The 20,735-nt window shown below is 47.3% G+C and overlaps 2 protein-coding genes across 4 annotated transcripts in view; one reads left to right on the top strand and one right to left on the bottom strand.

Moving 5' to 3' along the window:
- LOC143781301 (uncharacterized) overlaps positions 1-20,735 on the bottom strand; it is a 618,193-nt gene that overhangs the window by 530,178 nt on the left and 67,280 nt on the right. The window lies entirely within an intron of this gene.
- On the top strand, positions 16,006-19,016 carry LOC143781307 (uncharacterized). The gene is made up of 2 exons (XM_077267848.1): positions 16,006-17,275; positions 17,815-19,016. The coding sequence occupies exons 1-2, from the start codon at positions 17,073-17,075 to the stop codon at positions 18,797-18,799; spliced, it is 1,188 nt and encodes a 395-aa protein (XP_077123963.1). The 5' UTR covers positions 16,006-17,072; the 3' UTR covers positions 18,800-19,016.

Here is a 20,735-nt window from a genome sequence, read left to right as displayed (position 1 = left end):
CACTTCATCGCCAACAGCTCCCGATTACCGACATCATAATTCCACTCGGCAGGCGAGAACTTTCTTGAGAAGAAAGCACATGGCTTCATAACAGAGCCATCGGAGCTTCTCTGCGACAAAACTGCCCCCGCTCCAATCTCGGAAGCATCAACCTCAACCTGGAAGGGAAGTGAGACATCTGGCTGACACAACACCGGAGCCGAAGAAAACCGGCGCTTCAGCTCCTGAAAGGCCTCCACAGCCGCAGAAGACCAATTAGTAACATCAGAACCCTTCTTGGTCAAATAAGTCAAAGGCTTAACAACACTAGAAAAATTAGCTATGAAGCGACGGTAAAAATTAGCAAAACCCAAGAACTTCTGAAGACTCTTAACAGACGTAGGCTGTGTCCAGTCACGAATAGCCTGAACCTTGACAGGGTCCATCTCTATAGTAGAAGGAGAAAAAATGAAACCCAAAAACGAAATCTTCTGGACTCCAAAAAGACATTTTGAGCCCTTCACAAATAAAGCATTGGCCCGCAGGACCTGAAACACCATCCTGACCTGCTGCACATGAGACTCCCAGTCATCAGAAAAAAACAGAATATCATCCAGATACACAATCATGAATTTATCCAGATATTCACGGAAGATGTCATGCATGAAGGACTGAAAGACTGAAGGAGCATTAGAAAGTCCAAAAGGCATCACCAAGTACTCAAAATGGCCTTCAGGCGTATTAAATGCAGTTTTCCATTCATCACCCTGCTTTATACGCACAAGGTTTTTTTTTTTTTTTTTTTTTTTCAAAGTACTTTTTTTTCTAAGTATTCAGCAGTTATAACATGGCAGTTAGACAGGGCAGGAGACAGGTAAGACAATCAAAATCTATTCCCTATTCAGTTGGCACACAGCAAATACTCACCATATGTATTTGTATAATTTATATCCTGGCTGCTGCTTTCACACACAATCACCGCCCTTGCATCAACTCTTTACACTCCATCCATATTGGCCCCTCTGTCCTGGCCTCTCCTATGTATAGCACTCATGCTCTGTTCACATTGCTTAACAGTACAGATCCATTCAGTCCCACCATCCAATACAAGAGACGCTCTCACAAATCACTTAACCATCTGCTCACTCTTTCTATCCTCCTTCTCCTAGTTGCTGGAGACATCTCTCCGAACCCCGGCCCCCCATGTTATAGCCAGTCAAACCTCCCAACTGCTACACCCAGAAACCCCTCTAACCTTATTAATATTCCATGCATGCCTTCTGTCTCTTTCAATTGTGCTCTTTGGAATTCTCGCTCTGTGTGTAATAAACTCTCCTTCATTCATGACTTCTTCCTTTCTAACTCTCTTAATCTCCTGGCTCTTACTGAAACCTGGATCCAGCAGTCAGACACCACCGCTGCTGCTGCTCTCTCATTTGGTGGACTACACTTTTCTCATACCCCAAGATCAGACAACAGAGCAGGTGGAGGCGTTGGTCTGCTCCTTTCACCCAAATGTACCTTCCAAGTTATCCCCCAAGTACCCTCACTTGTATTCCCTTCCTTTGAGGTCCATGCTGTCAGATTCTACGTCCCCTTCTCCATGCGAGTGGCGGTGGTGTATCGTCCTCCCGGCCCCTCTCACCAGTTCCTGGATCATTTTGCCACCTGGCTTCCACACTTTCTCTCTTATGACACCCCCACCCTCATCATGGGTGATTTCAATATCCCAATTGCTTCTCCCCTCTCCCCATCTGCTTCTCACCTTTTATCTCTAACCTCCTCTTTTGGCCTCTCGCAGCATACTAACTCTCCAACACATGAAGATGGAAACTCCCTTGATTTGGTCTTCTCCCGGCTTTGCTCACTGGATGATTTCACAAACTCCCCTCTCCCGCTCTCTGACCACAACCTTCTTTCATTCTCTATCAAGAACTGCCATCCCGCTCAGGTCATCCCCACTTTCCACACTTATAGAAACATACAGGCCATTAACACCCAGAAACTTATGAAGAACTTGCAGTCTTCATTGGCCCCAATCTCCTCCATCTCTTGTCCTGATTCTGCTCTGAAGCATTACAATGAAACCCTGCAAAGTGCCCTGGAAGAAGCTGCACCTCCTATACATAGAACAACTCGGCACAGACGGCGACAACCGTGGCACACGCTGCAAACACGTTTCCTGCAGCGGTGCTCCAGGTGCGCCGAACGTCTGTGGAGAAAATCTAATCTGCCCGAAGATTTCATCCATTATAAGTTCATGTTAAAAACATACAACTCTGCCCTTCACCTCTCCAAACAAACCTATTTCAACACCCTCATCACCTCGCTGTCCAATAACCCTAAACGTCTCTTTGACACTTTCCGGTCCCTACTCAACCCAAGAGAGCAGGCCCCAACCACAGATCTCCATGCTGACGATCTGGCCAATTACTTCAAAGAAAAAATTGACCACATTCGACAGGAAATCATTTCCCAATCTCTTCATACCAAGCACTGTCCTCCCTCCCCCACTGCATCTAGTTCACTCTCTGACTTTGAACCAGTTACAGAAGAAGAAGTAAGCAGGCTCCTTGCATCTTCTCGCCCGACCACTTGCACCAGCGACCCCATTCCGTCGCATCTCCTCCAGTCCCTTTCCCCGGCTGTCACCTCTCACCTAACAAAAATATTCAACCTTTCCCTCACTTCCGGTATTTTTCCCTCCTCATTTAAGCATGCCATCATACATCCACTACTTAAAAAGCCCTCCCTCGATCAAAATTGTGCCGCTAATTATAGACCTGTCTCTAATCTTCCCTTCATCTCTAAACTCCTCGAACGCCTGGTCCACTCCCGTCTTACTCGCTATCTCTCAGATAATTCTCTTCTCGACCCTCTTCAATCTGGTTTCCGCTCTTTACACTCTACAGAAACTGCCCTCACTAAAGTCTCTAATGACCTACTAACAGCTAAATCTAATGGTCACTATTCCATGCTAATTCTCTTGGATCTCTCCGCAGCATTCGACACTGTGGATCATCAGCTCCTCCTCACTATGCTCCGCTCCATCGGCCTCAAGGACACCGTTCTCTCTTGGTTCTCCTCCTATCTCTCTGGCCGATCCTTCACTGTTTGTTTTGCTGGTTCCTCCTCCTCTCACCTTCCCCTTACTGTTGGGGTTCCTCAAGGATCAGTCCTAGGCCCCCTCCTCTTCTCTTTGTATACTGCCCCTATTGGACAAACAATCAGTAGATTTGGTTTCCAGTACCATCTCTATGCTGACGACACCCAATTATATACCTCTTCTCCTGTTATCACGCCGACCTTTTTAGAAAACACCAGTGATTGTCTTACCGCTGTCTCTAACATCATGTCCTCCCTCTATCTGAAACTGAACCTGTCAAAAACTGAACTCCTCGTGTTCTCTCCCTCTACAAACCTACCTTTGCCCGACATTGCCATCTCTGTGTGCGGTTCCACCATTACTCCAAAGCAACATGCCCGCTGCCTTGGAGTCATCCTTGATTCCGAGCTTTCATTCACCCCCCACATCCGATCACTGGCTCGCTCTTCTTATCTGCATCTCAAAAACATTTCCAGAATTCGCCCTTTTCTTACTTTCGACTCTGCAAAAACTCTTACTGTCTCACTTATTCATTCTCGTCTGGACTATTGTAACTCTCTACTAATTGGCCTACCTTTTACCAGACTCTCCCCGCTCCAATCTGTCCTGAATGCTGCTGCCAGGATCATATTCCTCGCCAACCGTTACACCGATGCCTCTACCTTGTGCCAGTCATTACACTGGCTACCCATCCAATCCAGAATCCAGTACAAAACTACTACCCTCATCCACAAAGCACTCCATGGCTCAGCACCACCCTACATCTCCTCTCTGGTCTCAGTCTACCAACCTACCCGTGCCCTCCGCTCTGCTAATGACCTCAGGTTAGCATCCTCAATAATCAGAACCTCCCACTCCCGTCTCCAAGACTTTACACGTGCGGCGCCGATTCTTTGGAATGCACTACCTAGGTTAATACAATTAATCCCCAATCCCCACAGTTTTAAGAGTGCACTAAAAACTCATTTGTTCAGATTGGCCTACCGCCTCAACGCATTAACCTAATTATCCCTGTGTGGCCTATTAATAAAAAACAACAACATAATCACGTTCCTCCATCATGTTCTCATACACTTTATGCAGTTAATAGCCTCTGTCTGTACTGTTACATACTTAGGCAGTTAACTGGTTCATGCAGCTTTACATGAACATCCGAGCCTTACACTATGGCTGGTCCAAATAACTAAAGCAATTGTTACCATCCACCTCTTGTGTCTCCCCTTTTCCTCATAGATTGTAAGCTTGCGAGCAGGGCCCTCATTCCTCCTGGTATCTGTTTTGAACTGTGATTTCTGTTATGCTGTAATGTCTGTTGTCTGTATAAGTCCCCTCTATAAGTTGTAAAGCGCTGCGGAATATGTTGGCGCTATATAAATAAAATTATTATTATTATTATTATAAGGTTATACGCGCCACGAAGATCTATCTTGGTGAACCAACTAGACCCCTTAATGCGAGCAAACAAATCAGTTAACAATGGCAAAGGATACTGAAACTTTACCGTGATTTTATTCAAAAGGCGATAATCAATACAAGGTCTCATCGAGCCATCTTTTTTAGCAACGAAAAAAAAACCTGCACCCAAAGGGGACGAGGATGGACGAATATGTCCCTTTTCCAAAGACTCCTTTATATAACTCCGCATGGCAGTATGTTCTGGCACTGACAAATTTAAAAGTCGTCCCTTAGGAAACTTACTACCAGGAATCAAATCTATAGCGCAATCACAATCTCTATGAGGAGGTAGAGAATTGAACTTGGGCTCCTCAAATACATCCTGGTAGTCAGACAAAAACACAGGGATTTCAGAAGGAGTGGATGAAGCAATTGACACCACAGGAGTGTCATCATGAACTCCCTGACAACCCCAACTTGACACAGACATAGCTTTCCAATCCAGGATTGGATTATGAATCTGCAGCCATGGCAGACCCAGCACGACAGTATCATGCAAATTATGCAATACAAGAAAGCGAATCACCTCCTGATGAACAGGAGTCATGCACATGGTCACCTGAGTCCAGTACTAAGGTTTATTTGTAGCCAATGGTGTAAAATCAATTCCCCTCAGAGGTATAGGGATTTTCAAAGGCTCCAAATCAAAACCACAGCGCCTGGCAAATGACCAATCCATCAGACTCAGGGCAGCACCTGAATCCACAAAAGCATTCACTGAATAAGATGACAGGGAACAAATCAGAGTAACAGACAAAATAAACTTAGGCTGTAAAGTACCAATGGTGACTGATTTATCAACCTTCTTTTTGCGCTTAGAGCATGCTGATATAACATGAGCTGAGTCACCACAGTAAAAGCACAACCCATTTTGCTGTCTATAATTTTGTCGTTCATTTCTGGTCAAAGTTCTATCACATTGCATAGTGTCAGATGTCTGTTCAGAAGGCACCGCCAAATGGTGCACAGGTTTGCGCTCCCGTAAACGCCGATCAATCTGAATGGCCAGAGTCATGGACTCACGCAGACCTGCAGGCGTAGGGAACCCCACCATGACATTCTTAATGGCTTCAGAAAGACCTTCACTGAAATTTGCAGCCAGGGCACACTCATTCCACTGAGTAAGCACCGACCACTTGCAAAATTTTTGGCAGTACACCTCTGCTTCATCTTGCCCCTGTGAGAGGGCCAATAACGCTTTTTCGGCCTGAATCTCAAGGTTAGGTTCCTCATAGAGCAATCCAAGAGCCAGAAAAAACGCATCCACACTGAGCAATGCAGGATCCCCTGGGGCCAATGCAAAAGCCCAATCTTGAGGGTCACCGCGCAAAAAAGAAATAATAATCTTAACTTGCTGAACGGAATCACCAGAGGAACAAGATTTCAATGAAAGAAACATTTTACAATTGTTCTTAAAATTCAGGAACCTAGATCTATCACCAGAAAAAAACTCCGGAATAGGTATTCTAGGCTCAGACATAGAACTGCGAACAACAAAATCCTGAATATTTTGAACCCTAGCAGTAAGGTGATCCAGACTGGAAGCCAAACTCTGGACATCCATGATAACAGCTGAACTAAGAGCCACACCAAGATTATGAGGAGGAAAGAAGCAGCCACACAGCAACTAGAGACACGGCAGCAAAAGGAAAAAAAATAAATAAATTCCTCAAGGCTTCTTTTCTCCTGCTTCTGCCATGCAATTAACACTTTGTTGGCCGGCTGTACTGATATGATCCTCGTGGCAGGGGATCGCAAAAAAGACAATCAGTATTAGCAAAAATAGAACTAGCTCTAGGGAGCTGGTAACTGGACTGACCGCAGACCTAAACCTATCCAACACAACTAGAGGCAGCCGGGGAACGTGCCTACGTTGGTTCTAGATGTCTCGCGCCAGCCTGAGAAACTGTCTACCCCTGAAGAGAAAGCAAAGACCTCTCTTGCCTCCAGAGAAATAATCCCCAAAGAAATAGAAGCCCCCAACAAATATTAACGGTGAGGTAAGAAGAAAGCACATACATAGAAATGAAATAAGGTTCAGCAAAAGAGGCCCGCTAATACTAGAAAGAGGAAAATAGAACAGGGATCTAAAGCGGTCAGCAGAAAACCCTTACACAAAATCCATCCTGAGATTACAAGAACCCATGCACCATCTAATGATGCATGGGGAGAAACTCAGTTCCACTAGAGCGACCAGCAAGCATGGGAATCACATTTTAGCAAGCTGGGCAAGACATCATGAAAAACAAAATATGCAAAAACTGAGAAAACAAAACTTAGCTTGTCTGAAGAAATAGGGAGCAGGGAGTCAGAAGGAATCTGAGTAGCTCTGATTACATTGACAGCCGGCAACAACTGAAAGGGAAACATAGCTATATAGGAAACTCCCAGAAGATAATGAGAATCACAATGGCAGGTGTTAGCCAAAGACCAGCAGAATAAAATGCAGAGCCACCAGGGGGAGCTCAAAGCAAAAGTCACACAGTACCATCCGTGACCACAAGAGGGAGCCCAAAAACAGAGTTCACAACAGAGCCCAAAGACAACACTCACACAGTACCAGTTGTGACCACAAGAGGGAGCCCACGAACAGAGTTCACAACAGCTATGGTTATTCATTTGGTTTATCAATGCCATGCAGTATTGTGGCTGGAATATCTATTAGAGTCATTATGTGTCAGTGCGGCGCCCCAGGGTCCTGGTCATTGCAGTGATGTCATTTTCCTCTCGGGGACAGTGATATTACGTTTGGAGGCAAAGAAGGACAACTGCATCCAGGTAGCACGAACATGCAACACATTTCACACTCCAGACCACCTGCTCCTATTTATTAGGTCACTCCCCACAAACATATGAAAACTGGTGATCTGGAGGGGGAGTTAGTTCCTGGCTGGGGTTCAGCCTAGTCGTTTCCTGGCAGGAGTGAGTTTCTGTCAGAGGACAAAGCAGAAAGATAGGGAGCTGTGCATGCCCTGAGAGCTGCAGCATCCAAGAAAGAGGCAACTTGAAGGAGAACTGTATTGTAGCGAGTATGAAGGAAGTTATAGCAAGGGAGTGGATACCAGAAGGGGACCAGCCCTGCACAGACTGCCTCCTTCTGAGGCGCAGAATCCCGGTAGCCGGAACACAGAGGAAGTAAGGATCTCTATGCTTTGCTCCAGAGACCGGCAGGACAGCTAATTGTACATTACCTGCCCGCCCCTATACCTAGGAGGTACGGTGGCAACTCTCAGAGGCTGGGGCGTGCTAGAGTCCCTATAAACCGCCTCAAGCCACCAGTCATACGGGTTTTGTCCTAACCGACCACGGGGGACAGAGAGAGAGCCATTAAATCAGTGAGTACCTTATTTGAAGCTAATGCAGTAAGGAACTACAACACGTTAGCGCAAGGGAAAGCTACTGATTTACACCTGGATAAGGGCACTCTGGACTTGCCTCCAAACCGGCCGGACTCTGCCTGCCCTGTGATCTGGTGCCCTGGACTGTGAATTCCTGAAGTCTTCAGTAAATGTAAAGAGACTGCAAACCTGTATCCTCGTTATTCTCTCCACCCCTCACCATCTTCTATCCACACATCAGGAGCCCTGGACATATACTTCACCTGTGGGAAGGTATACCATCTCAGCTGCCATAACATCACCCCAGCGGACCCCTTAAAGCAGCGTCGGTCACCCTGACCAAATACCACAGGTGGCGTCACGAACATAAACTATTTCCCTTTTAAAGACCCTTCCCCAAACCTTTTTTTGGACGTCCCGCAAGGGCCACGGACCGGGTCAGCCACCGTGACATCCCCCTGCAACGTAACGGACCCGGTACCGAGTACCCCATTGCCCTAACTGGGGGCGATCCAACAGCACCTATTAAATCCCTGAAAATTGAGAAGGTGGGGATTCTTTTTATAGTGAAGTGCTGTTATGGTACCTAGATATTTATCTATAACCCTAATTGTATCAGTTATGAGTGATCTAGATTGAATGCACTGTCTATTCTATGTTACATATGTACATCTTACCCTTTTACTAGTTATTATGTGCACATTGTTATCAATCTAGTAGTGTATCATATAGTCAGTACAGGCCGTCTGGCCCTCTGTTTCTTACTTTCGGTCTTATAGGGTTTAATAGGAGTGCAGGGACAGCCATCGCACGAGCGGGGAGCCAGTCTCGTGTTTCTTAGGGTGCCAACCTCCGCACCTAGGTAGGCACTCAGACAGAGCTAATATCTAGGGACAGGTCACTCATTTCCACACATCGGCTGAGTGAGCTTGTCGTGACATAGCAGCACTTTCATACCATCACTATCTAGATGTTATCAAATTTGGTGTTGTCAGTTGTATGATGTATGTTTTTATGAGGTATAATACTGGGCGTACCTATATATATATATATATATATATATATATATATATATATATACATCTTTGATGGAGGTATTTTGATGGAGGCATTTTTCTAGTATTTTATTATTATTTACTAGTCAGTTTGAGAATATAGGGTATTTCACTGATTTTTCTTCCCTATTATCTCTCAGCCCAGTATATATAGGCATTTTTCACTGAGGGGGATTCTCTATTTTCTCTATTTTATCATAGATTTAATAATAAAGGTTATATTTGATAAGAGGGGCTTCTCTTTTGGTAAGCTGTTATATTTTCACCCCTGTGCATATATTAGTTTGTAAGAAGGTGATAGTGGACTGCAATGGATGAAGTAAGGGGACTTCAAATTAAAGTGGAGGGGAGTAAGACGTCTGAATAAATGTCATTGTTCAATTAGATCCTCCACCAAATTTCACAGCGGGTGCAGGACACTGTGGCTTGTACTTCTCTCCGGGTCTCCGTCTAACCATTAGATGACCAGGTGATGATCTGGGGAGGCTTTAGCAAGGCTGGAATTGGGCAGATTAATCAAATGAATCAAGCCGCATACCAGTTTATCCTGGACAAACAGCTGCTTCCTTCTGCTCGGGCAATGTTCCCCAACTCTGAGGACTGTTTTTTCCAGCAGGACAATGCGCCATGCCACTCTGCTAGATCAATCAAGGTGTGGATGAAGGACCACCACATCAAATCCCTGTCATGGCCACCCAATCTCCAGACCTGAACCCAACTGAAAACCTCAGGAATGTAATCAGGAGGATGATGGATCGTCACAAGCCATCAAACAAAGAAGAACTGCTGACATTATTGTATCAGGTGGCGCAGTGGATAGCACAGCAGCCTTGCAGCGCTGGAGTCCTGGGTTCAAACCCCACCAAGGACAACATCTGCAAAGAGTTTGTATGTTCTCTCCGTGTTTGCGTGGGTTTCCTCCGGGCACTCCGGTTTCCTCCCACATTCCAAAGACATACTGATAGGGAATTTAGATTGTGAGCCCCATCGGGGACAGTGATGATAATGTCTGTAAAGCGCTGCGGAATATGTTAGCGCTATATAAAAATAAAGATTATTATCAGGAGTGCCATAAGGTCACCCAGGAGCAGAGTGAGAGACTGGTGGAAAGCTGCCAAGATGCAGGAAAGCCGGGATTAACAATCATGGTTATTCCACAAAATATTGATTTCTGAACTCTTCCTGGGGTATAACATTAGTATTGTTGTTTCTAAATGACTATGAACTAGTTTTTTTTCATTATTTGAGGTCTGCAAGCAATGCATTTTTTGTTATTTTGACCATTTCTCATTTTCAGAAAATAAATACAACATTTATTGCTTGGAGCTTCGGAGACATGTTGTCAGTAGTTTATAGAATAAAAGAACAATTTACATTTTGCTCAAAAATATAAAGAGAAAAATCAGACAAACTGAACATTTTGCAGTGGTCTCTTCATTTTTGCCAGAGCTGTATATGCTGCAGGTCTCTGAGTTACTCTTTCTTCCGGAAGTAAATCACACGGAAACACCCCTGAAAATATTTGTTCTGTATAGCAATCCACCTTCATCAGTCTTGTAATATGCAGGGAATCCATCAGTAGAAATCCTATAAGACTTCACGCTCGTTATTCATTTCTAGAATAGATGAGTACAGGGCATACCTCACCATATATACAGTGTGTGGCGTAGATAGAGCAGAGCATACTTCGGCACGCAGGTCACCTGTTTTAATAAGGTGGAAGCGACCTCCAGGTTCTGGATCAGCTGATACATCAAATGCAAAGAATCTGAAACCGTCTATAATAATAATAATAATAATTTTATTTATATAGCGCCAACATATTTCGCAGCGCTTTACAACTTATAGAGGGGACTTATACAGACAATAGACATTACAGCATAACAGAAATCACAGTTCAAAACAGATACCAGGAGGAGTGAGGGCCCTGCTGCTTGCAAGCTTACAAACTATGAGGAAAAGGGGAGACACGAGAGGTGGATGGTAACAATTGCTTTAGTTATTTGGACCAGCCACAGTGTAAGGCTCGGGTGTTCATGTAAAGCTGCATGAACCAGTTAACAGCCTAAGTATGTAGCAGTACAGACACAGAGGCTATTAACTACATAAAGTGTATGAGAACATGATGGAGGAACGTGATTATGTTGTTGTTTTTTTTTTTTTAATAGGCCACACAGGGATAGTTAGGTTAATGCATTGAGGCGGTAGGCCAATCTGAACAAATGAGTTTTTAGGGCACGCTTAAAACTGTGGGGATTGGGGATTAATCGTATTAACCTAGGTAGTGCATTCCAAAGAATCGGCGCCGCACGTGTAAAGTCTTGGAGACGGGAGTGGGAGGTTCTGATTATTGAGGATGCTAACCTGAGGTCATTAGCAGAGCGGAGGGCATGGGTAGGTTGGTAGACTGAGACCAGAGAGGAGATGTAGGGTGGTGCTGAGCCATGGAGTGCTTTGTGGATGAGGGTAGTAGTTTTGTACTGGATTCTGGAGTGGATGGGTAGCCAGTGTAATGACTGGCACAAGGTAGAGGCATCGGTGTAACGTTTGGCGAGGAATATGATCCTGGCAGCAGCATTCAGGACAGATTGGAGCGGGGAGAGTTTGGTAAGAGGGAGGCCGATTAGTAGAGAGTTACAATAGTCCAGACGAGAATGAATAAGTGAGACAGTAAGAGTTTTTGCAGAGTCGAAAGTAAGAAAAGGGCGAATAAATTCTTCTCAATGAATTGCTAGAGCGCAATTAGCCTTATGTTTACCAGATATATGGGCGAGGGCCATATCCTCTCTAACTGCTAGATCAGTATTGAAATTGGGTTGATATGGCTGGGATGGTAAAATATAGTGATGTACTACAGATACTTGGCTCATGCTAAACATGATGCAGAGGAACTATTAACTTTAAAGCTCATTAGCACTCCTGAATCTGATCACCAACTATTGTTGAATTCAGAACCTGATAAAAAATACAGATGTTAATGAAACTGTAAGTCATGTAAATCCGCGATATAAAAAGAATGCAGAGTTTTTACTAAGCAGACTGTAAGGCTAGGTTCACATTGCGTTAATGTGTGCACGCTAACGGACAGCGTTGCACGGCGAAAATGTCGCAATTAACGCCGTGCAACGGGTCCGTTAGCGCACCCATTGATAGCAATGTGAAGTTTCCCTGTAGCGCATCGCAAGCACGTGCCCTTTTCGGCTCACGCTAGCAATGTGCCGTTTTTCTGTGGCGCGCCTCGGACGCTGCTTGCAGCGTCCGCGGTGCGCCCGAGGTCCGTTCCCCGCTCTCGCAGATCGGGGATCTGAGAGAGTGGGGACGTTAACGCGACCCCTAACGCGGCCCCTAAATAAACATTGCGTTAGCGCAATCCGCTAGCGCTAGCGCTAAACGGATTGCCCTAACGCAATGTGAACCTAGCCTTACAGAACCAAAATATTACATTGTGGAATGATAAAAGTGAATTTATATTCAAAGGAAGTGTAATTCCCGGCTCTATCATGCTGGATGTGGTGCATAACACAACTCAGAGTCCTGCCATGTCCAGCAGGAATTTACCCCAGGGCTGGGATACATTTATGCAGGCTATGGAGGGATTAAATCTGCCATCCACCATTGTGGGTAATTCCACTACTAGACAACAGTTTGATTGATTAAAAATTCCAAAGAACAAAACTGATGGACCATCTAAGCCACAAACTCTATTCAGACTACACCGTGCGATCCGTCCTTTACACTCCTCACCACTACAGGTACCTTCACACTAAGCGACGCTGCAGCGATACAGACAACGATGCCGATCGCTGCAGCGTCGCTGTTTGGTCGCTGGAGAGCTGTCACACAGACGGCTCTCCAGCGACCAACGATGCCGAAGTCCCCGGGTAACCAGGGTAAACATCGGGTTGCTAAGCGCAGGGCCGCGCTTAGTAACCCGATGTTTACCCTGGTTACCATCGTAAATGTAAAAAAAACAAACACTACATACTCACCTTCTGATGTCTGTCCCCTCGCCGTCAGCTTCCCGCACTGACTGTGAGCGCTGGCAGTAGCAGGGCACAGCGGTGACGTCACCGCTGCGCTCTGCTTTTACTTTACGGCCGGCACTCACACTCAGTGCGGGAAGCGGACGGCGGGGGACATGTGACAGACATCAGAAGGTGAGTATGTACTGTTTGTTTTTTTTACTTTTACGATGGTAACTAGGGTAAACATCGGTTTACTAAGCGCAGCCCTGCGCTTAGCAACCCGATGTTTACCCTGGTTACCATTGTAAAACATCGCTGGCATCGTTGCTTTTGGTGTCAAACACGACGATACACGGCGATCTGACGACCAAATAAAGTTCTGAACTTTCAGCAACGACCAGCGATATCACAGCAGGATCCTGATCGCTGCTGCCTGTCAAACTCAACGATATCGCTATCCAGGACGCTGCAACATCACAGATCACTAGCGATAATGTCCAGCTTTCTGCCCCAATGTCCAGCTTTCTGCCCCAATGTCCAGCTTTCTGCCCCAGTGTCCAGCTTTCTGCTCCAGTGTCCAGCGTTCTGCCCCAGTGTCCAGCGTTCTGCCCCAGTGTCCAGCGTTCTGCCCCAGTATTCAGCGTTCTGCCCCAGTGTCCTGCGTTCTGCCCCAGTGTCCAGCTTTCTGCCCCCCGTGTCCAGCTTTCTGCCCCCGTGTCCAGCTTACTGCCCCCCTGTGTCCAGCTTTCTGCCCCCGTGTCCAGCCTTCTGCCCCCCTGTGTCCAGCTTTCTGCCCCCCTGTGTGCAGCTTTCTGCCCCCCTGTGTGCAGCTTTCTGCCCCCGTGTGCAGCTTTCTGCCCCCGTGTCCAGCTTTCTGCCCCAGTGTCCAGCTTTCTGCCCCCCAGTGTCCAGCGTTCAGCCCCGTGTCCAGCATTCTGCCCCCGTGTCCAGCATTCTGCCCCCGTGTCCAGCATTCTGCCCCAATGTCCTTTCTGCCCCCCTGTGTCCAGCGTTCTGCCCCAGTGTCCAGCGTTCTGCCCCAGTGTCCAGCGTTCTGCCCCAGTGTCCAGCGTTCTGCCCCCGTGTCCAGCGTTCTGCCCCCGTGTCCAGCGTTCTGCCCCCGTGTCCAGCGTTCTGCCCCAATGTCCTTTCTGCCCCCCTGTGTCCAGCTTTCTGCCCCCCGTGTCCAGCTTTCTGCCCCCCGTGTCCAGCTTTCTGCCCCCCGTGTCCAGCTTTCTGCCCCCCGTGTCCAGCGTTCTGCCCCCCGTGTCCAGCGTTCTGCCCCCGTGTCCAGCTTTCTGCCCCCTGTGTCCAGCTTTCTGCCCCCGTGTCCAGCTTTCTGCCCCCCGTGTCCAGCTTTCTGCCCCCCGTGTCCAGCTTTCTGCCCCGTGTCCAGCTTTCTGCCCCCGTGTCCAGCCTTCTGCCCCCCTGTGTCCAGCTTTCTGCCCCCCTGTGTGCAGCTTTCTGCCCCCCTGTGTGCAGCTTTCTGCCCCCCAGTGTCCAGCGTTCAGCCCCGTGTCCAGCATTCTTCCCCCGTGTCCAGCATTCTGCCCCCGTGTCCAGCATTCTGCCCCAATGTCCTTTCTGCCCCCGTGTCCAGCGTTCTGCCCCAGTGTCCAGCGTTCTGCCCCAGTGTCCAGCGTTCTGCCCCAGTGTCCAGCGTTCTGTCCCAGTGTCCAGCATCCTGCCCCAGTGTCCAGCATTCTGCCCCCGTGTCCAGCGTTCTGCCCCCGTGTCCAGCGTTCTGCCCCCGTGTCCAGCGTTCTGCCCCCATGTCCAGCGTTCTGCCCCAATGTCCTTTCTGCCCCCCTGTGTCCAGCTTTCTGCCCCCTGTGTCCAGCTTTCTGCCCCCTCTGTGTCCAGCTTTCTGCCCCCGTGTCCAGCTTTCTGCCCCCGTGTCCAGCTTTCTGCCCCCGTGTCCAGCCTTCTGCCCCCCTGTGTCCAGCTTTCTGCCCCCGTGTGCAGCTTTCTGCCCCCCTGTGTGCAGCTTTCTGCCCCCCTGTGTGCAGCTTTCTGCCCCAGTGTCCAGCTTTCTGCCCCCCAGTGTCCAGCGTTCAGCCCCATGTCCAGCATTCTGCCCCCGTGTCCAGCATTCTGCCCCAATGTCCTTTCTGCCCCCGTGTCCAGCGTTCTGCCCCAGTGTCCAGCGTTCTGCCCCAGTGTCCAGCGTTCTGCCCCAGTGTCCAGCGTTCTGACCCCTGTGTCCAGCTTTCTGACCCCTGTGTCCAGCTTTCTGCCCTGGCCCCCCCCCCGCCCCCCCCCCGATCGCCGCTCTCAATAATAAAAAAAAAAAAAAAACAAGTTCTGCTTACCTGACCGCGATCCTGCTCTCTCTGGTTATCGGTGGGGGCGGCCATCTTCCTGAGGCTGCGCGTTCGCAGGTGGAGTGCTCTGCTGCCCGGGGCTTCAGGAAAATGGCCGCGGGATGCCGCGCATGCGCAGATGGAGATCGCAGCGGCCATTTTTCTGAAGCCGAGATGCGAACAGGTAAATTCTGCGCCGCCGGCGACCCGCCCCACGCATTGTGCCGCCCCCCGCATTGTGCCGCCCGGGGCGGCCCGCCCCCCCCGCCCCCCCTTCCTACGCCACTGGTCCCGTGCATAATGTCACAGGTGATCCCTGTATTACCTGTACATTGACATTTTAAACAGAACTCGTGGGTATAATGTCACTGGTGATCACTGTATTACTTGTACACTGACACTATACACTGTATACAGAGCTCCTGTATATAATTTCACTGGTGATCACTAGTGATGAGTGAACGCGCTCGCGACTACTAGTTATTCGCCCGAGTATCACGGTACTCGTCATACTCAGCGAGCACCGAGCATTTCCGGGATTATTCGGCGGGAACTGGTGTCTCCATCCAGCATTTTTGGTGGACTTTAGAGACCCAATCACGCTGCAGGGATTGTCTGCCAGACCATGAAAGGAGCCAGCAGCCATCTTTGTTGTGGTCGTGCAGTGATTGGCTTGGCCGCACAGCATCATCACGAGTTTAACAGACCTGGTGCCGCCCTGCTCGCCACATTCAGCTCCTGATTTGGCGAGTGTAGGGAGAGCTGCTGCTGAGATAGGGTCAGAATCGTGGTTTTAAGGCCGGCCTCACACTAGCGAGTTTTACGGACGTATGAGCGCATAAACTACGTCCGTAAAATACGCATTAAACATGGCCCAATGATTCCCTATGTCCCAGCTCCTATCTGCCGTATTTTACGGATCCGTAATATACGGTCTTGTACGGCCGTAGAAAATCGCAGCATGCTGCGTTTGTCACCGTGTTGCGCAAAAAAATCGCCAATGAAAGTCTATGGGTGCGTGAAAAATACGGATTACACACGGACCAGCAGTGTGACTTGCGAGAAATACGCCAGCCAACGCCAGGTGCAAGGAATTGAGCCAAGCTCTCAATCATGAATCCCAGACATGCTAATTAGCTGAAAACGCCACACAGACATCCCGGAAGTCTGGGGCTCGCCTCCACAGAGTTGCATGCATCATGGCCAGTCTAATTAATGTGGACATGCTCCTCATCCTGGTCCAAGAAAGGCCAGAAATATGGGACCAGCGGGATCCAAACTACTCCAACCGGGCCAGGAAAGAGGCAGCTTGGAGGGCCATCTGTGGCCTCCTATTCCCTGATTATGCCCAACGGCCACGTGCGGACCAGACAAGACTAAGTAAGTACACTCATGTATTCCCCAGATTTGACTTTACAAGATGCTTTCCCTACATGATGACTTGAAGAATCATTTTTAGATATCTGTGTCATTTATGTCCATTTTGTCAAATCCCAAAGCTGATTAACAAGGCCAAGTGTTTATGTACATAGGTAATCTTGATGTTGCGCGGATAAATATTTCTTGGTACTCATACCTCGCCCAGAGGGGTGTTGCCCCTTGTCTTTATTTGTCCTAAATTGTCACATTAGGCTAATTCTTGCAGAAGGCATTTTTATTTCACATTCACAATCCGACCTAATGTATGTTTGCAAGAACAGGGTTCTCTCCCCTCCCAGTCTGTGACTGTAAAGTTTCCAACTGTGACCGATATATAGACCACTGCATGTAACCCCTTTCACATCTGCTGCACCATGTAAATAATGGTGCAAGAAACCCCCCCCCAAAAAAAACAAACAAAAAAACAAAAACAATGACAACTGTAAGAAGCTATGTTCCTACTGATCTTGCTCAATATTTTTGAACATGTAATTGCAGTGGATGATGTAATGACACGATGGCGCAGCATCCGGGACCAATACCGGCGTGAAAGACAGCAGCGGGCAAGAAGTGGGTCATCAGCCCCACTCAAGAAGCGGAAATATATCTACTATGACCGTCTTTCATTTTTGGATGTCAGTATGAATCTGAGGCAGTAAGTAATAACCTCTCCACACATTTTGATTGATAATCAATCTTATCTTGTTATTTTTACGGTTCTTACATTGCCAATTACATGTAAGGATGTGTAAATATAGTGCAAAATATAATGTAAACAAGGCTAAATTCAAAAAGGATCCTGGATGAGAGAGGACTCTGCCCGCCAAACATCACTACCTACTACAAGGGATGGATGAGAAGGTAGTAGGCGAGATTAGAAATGTTCATGCAGTGGTTTGTTAGTTGGTTTGTTACTGGATGTTCTGTGATTGTTTGAAGATGTGGGTCTTCCTGTTTTTGTTTGAGCTTGAAATGTTAGGCCACATTATGATGTGTTGTGATAGTGTTGTTAACCTTTGGTGTGATCCCACAGAAAAATCTGGTATATTCATGTGTGAATTTGAGATAAGAGTGGAGTAGATGTTGGTCTGATATGAGGTTGTGTGTATGTTTTTTGACACAATATAGCTCACAGATGTGTAATTAAACAATGGGCAAAAACTAATCCCTTTTTTTTTGGCTTTTTATTAACAGAACACAGTCTAACCTCACAGAGAGGGAGACCGGGTCGGAATCGGAGGCTCTGATCGATCCTGTAAGTGTTGATGAAGAGGTGGCAGGCCCATCTTTCCAAGCTTCAGCATCCATCCTTGAGGACCCATCAGCATCATCATCACAGCAGGCAGCAGCAAGTGAGGAAGATGCAGCAGCACCACCACCCTCAGCACCACATGATGCTGAAAGGCCTGAGGAACATGCCCAGAGCAGCAGCCCTCCACACCCACTGGTGTCATCCCCACAGGCAGCTGGGCCTTTACGGAGAGCCCGCCGAAGGAGAGAGCTGCAAGCAACAAGAAATGATGTTGACGCTGGGGTCCTCAATTATTTGGCCAGGGCAGCAACGGATGATGGAGAGGAGGCCTTTGCCCGCAGCCTTGCCCGTTACCTTAGACCCCTTCCCCGTGAGGTGAGGCTACGTGTGAGAGGGTGTATGCAAATCCTGATTGATTTAAGCACAGCTCCAAATAACCCCTATGAGGTGTTTGAATATCTTGAGCGAAGGCAGCTTTCCCAAACCAACCTCTTGCGCCTTCAATTCCCTCAACAGGAGCAAGATCAATCAGGATTTGCAGCACCTCCTCCACGTATGCCTCCACCTCAACCCCTCCCACCACCAAATATACAAAGGCCATCAGTCTACCAAATGGCAGCCTACAACCCCCAATCCCAATATGGCAACTTTTCCAGACCCAGTGATGTAGGCTGGTCCCAACCTGGGTTTGGACAACATGGCCATTTTGGGCTTGGGTATGATGCAAGCCAATATGTCCGTCAGCATGAGGCACAGAGACAATTGGCTTATGGACACCACCCAACTGGCCAATATGGACAAGGCCAGTATTCTGTGCCACAAGCCAGTGCATCCTCACAGGATGAAGTCACATTGGCCCAACAAAGGCCCCCTGACCAGGACCCAGAGCAGGCACCATCTCCCCCGCCAACTTACAGGGATTTGTAATGTATTGTTGTTTTGTGGCCTAATCTTTATATTTGTGAGCTGCCTACCATGGTTTTGTGTTATTTTTGGCACCATTTAACCTTTTCTGTTTTTTCTGGTTTTAAACTTCACCCTAAAAAAGGAAAACTAACATATGAAAAAAATATGTTAACAGGGAAACCAAAAAAGGCTGGTTCTTTAAGTAAAATGTTTTTGAAAAAGCTAAATGATGTTTTGGTCAAAATCATTATTGCATCACACACATATTCTAGAAACAGAAACATAGGGTCAATAAGGAAACACAACACACACAGTACTTTTTCTGGGGCATAAAAAATTATATTTCACAAAGACATCAAGAAAATAAGAAAATTACAACTGAGAAACAGCATAATCTTGCCAGGGAGTAGAACCCTGAGGAGATACAAAATAATTTGTCAAAACATCCCTAACTTTGACTCCAGAAAGGGGACGGCGCGGAGGAGGGCCATGTGGTGTTGGCCTAATTACACTACGCAACATGTGTTCATCATTACCATCTGCAAAGCAATCATGTATGCGGGTAAAGTTGTGCAAAATGACTGATGCTTTGATAACTTCAGTGACGGTAGCCTCACTGAGCTGTATGGCAGTCTGAAGGACACGCCATTTTGCCACCAGAATACCAAATGCACACTCAACCAGTCTCCGCGCCCTAGAAAGGCGCAAATTAAATATCCTCCGACGGTGGTCCAGGTTGCGCCGGGGATAAGGCCTCATGAGGTGTCTGGTCAGTTGGAACGCCTCATCACCCACCAAAAAAAAAGGCATTGGTTCTGCAGTGGAGCCTGGGAGTGGTTGTGGTGGTGGGAGATGTAACTGGTTGTCACGTAGCCGCCGACCCATTATAGACGAATTGAATACCCTAGAGTCTCCAGTTCGGCCATAGGCCCCAATGTCTACAATTATAAACCTGTAGTTACTGTCAACTACAGCTAACAGTACTACAGAGAAAAACTGCTTATAGTTGTAGAATTGGGAGCCCGAGTTCGGCGGCTTACGTACCCGGATATGTTTCCCATCCACCGCTCCAATGCAGTTTGGGAAGTCACAATTCACCTGGAACCCATGGGCTATTTTGAGCCAATCAGCCTGTTTTGGCTCAGGCATCACAAGGTCCTTGAGTCTATCCCATATTTGCCGACATGTTAAACGCACAATGCCAGAAATGGTTGATTGGCCAATCAAAAACTCCAGGTGGAGTCCCGCAAATGACAATCCAGTGGCCAGGAATCTGAAAGAGAAACACATACCAAAAAATTACATATGGGTCAAGAGTGCACACAAAACATTTCTCATAAAAAAATCCCAAACAATGCTGGGACAAACCAAAATTACAAAGGGAGCTTAACTAAAATATTTTATGATCTTTGTCACATCTGCTTGTGACCTAATGTACACATATTCTGGGTCAAAAATAAAGGAAACCCATAAATACAACAAAAGGTATGTGAGGATGTAGAATACATACCGTAATGTAAGGAGAAGACGTTCCTCGGCGGAGATGGCTTTGCGCATCATTGTGTCCTGAAATGTTATTCCTGGGCGTAATATCTCCAACAATCTGTCAAATGTTTGGATTGTCATGCGGCAGTAGAGATAGAACTTTTCTGGATGTGCCCGCAGAGCTGTATATAGCCGATGAAAATGGCCTTTAGTGAGGCGTTGGGTCAACAGAGGATGCACCCACATTCTTCTGCTCCTCCTTCGCGGATCCACAATCACAGGGTATGGCTGGCCAAACCGACGCGACAAGACCCAGTTAAACAAAACCCGCTGTGTTGGGGTGAACTGCAGGTGGTCAGACATGGTACAAATGTTAACCCAACACTCCAACAGATGGCAAACCACAAAATGACCATATGGGAGGGAGACACCTGTTGTAGGGGCCTTAAATAGGGTTGATGATGGTAATTTA

Source organism: Ranitomeya variabilis, chromosome 6 (assembly GCF_051348905.1).
Source record: "Ranitomeya variabilis isolate aRanVar5 chromosome 6, aRanVar5.hap1, whole genome shotgun sequence".
In the NCBI taxonomy this organism is placed as follows: domain Eukaryota; kingdom Metazoa; phylum Chordata; class Amphibia; order Anura; family Dendrobatidae; genus Ranitomeya; species Ranitomeya variabilis.
This window is presented reverse-complemented; position numbering and strand designations above follow the sequence as displayed.